A 4,272-nucleotide genomic window follows, 5' to 3' on the forward strand; every position below is an offset into this window, starting at 1 on the left:
GTAGTGGTAGAAAGTGGGGGGGGGGGAGAAATAAGATGCTACACATATGTAATACTTCTTATGTACTTGAAGTATATCATTATGGGATTCTTATCATTGCAATCTTTCAAAATAAACAAAATAAAAAAAAAATAGCAATATGCTTTTCTTATTTGCATTTAACATCACATGCATATGCTTCATTTCAGAAAAAAAAAACAATTGCTAAACAAAACAAAAACTAAATTTACAACATTGCACAGATCTTGCACTAATGCTTAACTCTGGAAAATAACATTTGTAAAAAAAAATAGCTAATAAAACTAAATAGATATAGATTAAATAGTTATTTATTAGACTAAACAACTGTAGACAACTGTATATATATTGTCAAAAGGTTAGAAACATTATGATTTTTAAATGTTTTTAATTTAGTCTCTTATGCTCACCAAGGCTGCATTTATTCGATAAAGAGTTCAGTAAAAGCGGTAATATTGTGAAATATTATTACCATGTGAAATAACTAATTCCTATTTTAATATGCTTTAAAATGTAATTGATTCCTGTGATCAAAGCTGAATTTTCAGCATCATTACTCCAGTCTTCAGTGTCACATGATCCTTCAGAAATCATTCTAATATGCTGAATGACATGAATCTATGAACATTTAAAAATCATAATGTTTCCAAACTTTTGACAAGTATCATAGATAGATAGATAGATTTTTTCAGGCACAATTCAAATTATTTAAAAACTATATTTTTACATTTATATTTTGTATTATATTTTTTAATAAATGGTTATTTATATATTTATATAGTAATACCTTTTATATGGAGTTTCTTCACTATTTGAAATCTTTTTTCATGTCCGAAATGAAAAAGACTTATTTGTCACAATTTGAAAATGAGCCAATCCATAAAATCTTGTTTTAACATTATTCTAACTAAACTCACTATTTTAGGGCAACGAGTTGGTGGACAAGCGTAAGCACTGCTTCAGCGTTCAGACGGACTCCGGCGAGGACATCTTCTTCAGCGTGGAGCTGGAATGTGAGCTGCTTCTGTGGGAGAAAGCCTTTCAGATGGCCTCCTTCTTCGAAGTGGAACGAATACAGGTACTGAACCTGCCAGAGTCTACAGAGTTAGTGTAATCTAACTCAAATTAAGTTGCTCAGACAGACTAAATGAAACTCTGTGAAGTTAAATGAATGTGAGCGAAATGAAATGAGGGAATATCAGCATCTATAGCTCGCTCCTGCAGATCTCTGTCTTCTTGGCACGATAAACAAACCCATCAGAGCTGAGATCAGATCGAGGCGAATAAAACTGCACCTGCCAGACAATGTTGGCTGCCATCTGAACAACACAAACTCTGAGCGATTGAGGCTGTGCCAAAAAGAGATTAAATGTGATTTGTTAGTCAGTACTTGAAGGAAACACATTGGTCACAAACGTGCTATGAAAACACATTTTGTTTGGAGACATTAATATAATCCAATCCTGGGTTCGATCTGCCGAATGAGTGTTTCTTCAGCTACAGTCACTTTCATGTGCCGGCTGTTGTTTGTGTAACAAAACAGATTTCAACTTTTTTTTTTTCTTTTTGTTATATGAAGGTCACATTTAATCAAATTCTTTGCTACAGTACTCGTCAGGTGTTATTTATGGGTAGGTTTTATTGTTTTACACTTGTCCCAGACCCAAACCTTCGAATGTAAATATGAAAATCCATAATAAAAATATGAATAATAACAATTTGAAAACTAAAAAGATCATTTCAGATTGTGAAATGAGCATCTGTCATTCTATTTTTTTAGTGTGTGAAAATGATGCACATAAAATTGACACTTGTCGCTCATTTGTCCAACAATTTTGCCCCTAATAAATATTTTGCCCCTAATAAAAACTCAGTGTACAATATTTTTGAGATGAAATAAAAGATATGATTACCTGCGAACAGAATATTTTTATTCTGCATCATTTCCAGTCAATCTGTAATTGTGTCAAAATAATGCAGAAAAGTGTAAAAATATTTAATGATGTGAATTTAGGATACATAAAATGCTAGTTGTTAAATTAGTCTTAGCAAAACAAAGGTGTCAGATTTTTTTCCCAAAAAAAGAAAGAAAAAAAATAGTTTTTTACTTGAAATAAATTAAGCATTAAATAAAATTTTAAAAATAATAAATTTTAGAAGACACTTTACATTAAGGTCCTATTAGTTAATGTTAGATAATGCATTAACTAAAATGAACTAATAATGAGCAGTTAGCTAATATGTTGATTTGTTCGTTAATAAAAAAAATATAACTGTTATTAGTTCATGTAAGCTCAGGTCCATTAAATAATGTTAATAGTAACAATTTTTTATTTTAATAATGTATTCGTAAATGTGGGGACATAAAGCACACAGTTTCTGCCCATCTCATGTTAATCTTGAGTACCTATAGAGTAGTATTGCATCCTTCATATCTCCGAAGAGCCTTTAGTTTGATCAGATTTATAAAAGACAGATACAGCTTTACGATTCTCACCGAAAACAGTCGAGCTCCTGGAGGCGTGCCGTGGGCGGAGCTAAAGAGTCACAAGCATGCTTAGCGATTGTCTGCGAGCTGTGACATCGACATAAATAAAACAGGAACAAAAACTTAATTTACTTCAATTTTATTTAATTTGTTTATAAAACATTCGTTACCGAAATGCCGGGAACAAACAAACACTCTTGCACAACTCCATTTCTGCCCCCCGGAGAAACAGACTGCATCCACTGTTCCCTTAACGCTGGGTTCTTTGGGAAGCTGAACAAGGTTATCTTTACCTCACATCCAAAAACACATCTCTAACACTTCTTTGGAGACATTCTTCTCGAGTGAGTCCTGTGCAGCTCTGCCGATGACTTCCGTAACCTGAATGAAGCACGTTGGGCTGCTCTCGCTCTGGTTGATGTGTGACGCTCTTCTGGTAGAAGTGCCCATACAAGGAATTCCGCCCTTTATGATGTCATTAAGGGCCATACTCGAAAAAAACTTTCCGAAACTTATACGAACCCTGAAGGAGTGTATTTGGCACAGAAATACTCCAACCCGTTTTTTGAAACTTTGGCCATGTTTAGCATGAGAATCTTCTGATTCTGATTCTGATTCTGATTCTTCTGATTCTGATTCTAACTTTTTAGCAGTCTAAATAAGTCAGAATGCTTGAAATAGCATTAGACATCCCCTTTAATATTAACTAAGATTAATAAATGTTTTAGAATTATTTGTCATTGTTAGTTCATGTTTGTCACAGAGTCACCAGCAACGCCAGATCCTTCAGCTCCACCCACTCGTTCACAATCCACAGAATTCTGATGCACTTCACCTGTCAACACTCATCAAATCACAGCATAAAGCCACCTACCCATCACCACCTCAGTGTCTGGTCTTGTTGTTCACTAGCGTGCTTCAACTTACCTGTTCTACCTACCTACCCGTTTGTTGAATCCTTCCCAGTCGTCTGCCATCATCATCATCATCATCATCATCATCTGCATCATCATCTGCCATCCTTCCTGCATGTTGTCTGCATGTTGTAGCCCTGCAAAGAAACTGTTCAGCTAAGTCTCTACTCAAGTTATCAGCTCCACTATCTCACCTGTGATCATCGCTTGCTCCTCTCCCAAAGCCTTAATAGAGCTCTGTGTGACCGTCATTTACCTGTGTTGGCTCCCTCTGTTTGCTGCAAATCACAGCATAAAGCCACCTACCCATCACCACCTCAGTGTCTGGTCTTGTTGTTCACTAGCGTGCTTCAATTTACCTGTTCTACCTACCTACCCGTTTGTTGAATCCTTCCCAGTCGTCTGCCATCATCATCATCATCATCTGCATCATCATCTGCCATCCTTCCTGCATGTTGTCTGCATGTTGTAGCCCTGCAAAGAAACTGTTCAGCTAAGTCTCTACTCAAGTTATCAGCTCCACTATCTCACCTGTGATCATCGCTTGCTCCTCTCCCAAAGCCTTAATAGAGCTCTGTGTGACCGTCATTTACCTGTGTTGGCTCCCTCTGTTTGCTGACATTGAGTACATTTACATGAACAGCAATACTCCGATTTTAATACGATTAAGACAGTACTCTGATTAAGAATCTACCATGTAAGCAGAGATTTATGATTACCTTAATCCGGCTAAAGTCATAATCGAAGTAAACGGAAATCGAATTAAGACATGTGGAGTGTTCCTATTTTAGTCGCATTACTGAAGTACAGTATAGACATGTAAACACCTTAATCACATTATTACCGTCGTGT

At 35.8% G+C, this 4,272-nt stretch overlaps 1 protein-coding gene across 3 annotated transcripts in view; it reads left to right on the forward strand.

Moving 5' to 3' along the window:
• The window catches only part of LOC107677318 (gamma-1-syntrophin-like), a 58,323-nt gene that overhangs the window by 49,244 nt on the left and 4,807 nt on the right, over window positions 1-4,272 (forward strand). For all 3 annotated transcript variants that reach the window (XM_016472195.1, XM_016472196.1, XM_016472197.1), the window contains one exon: window positions 944-1,096. In XM_016472195.1, coding sequence (XP_016327681.1) covers window positions 944-1,096 — 153 coding nt within the window. The remainder of the gene's footprint in view (window positions 1-943; window positions 1,097-4,272) is intronic.

The sequence above is a fragment of the Sinocyclocheilus anshuiensis genome, unplaced genomic scaffold, assembly GCF_001515605.1.
Source record: "Sinocyclocheilus anshuiensis isolate Anshui unplaced genomic scaffold, SAMN03320099.WGS_v1.1 scaffold392, whole genome shotgun sequence".
Taxonomy (NCBI): Eukaryota; Metazoa; Chordata; class Actinopteri; order Cypriniformes; family Cyprinidae; genus Sinocyclocheilus; species Sinocyclocheilus anshuiensis.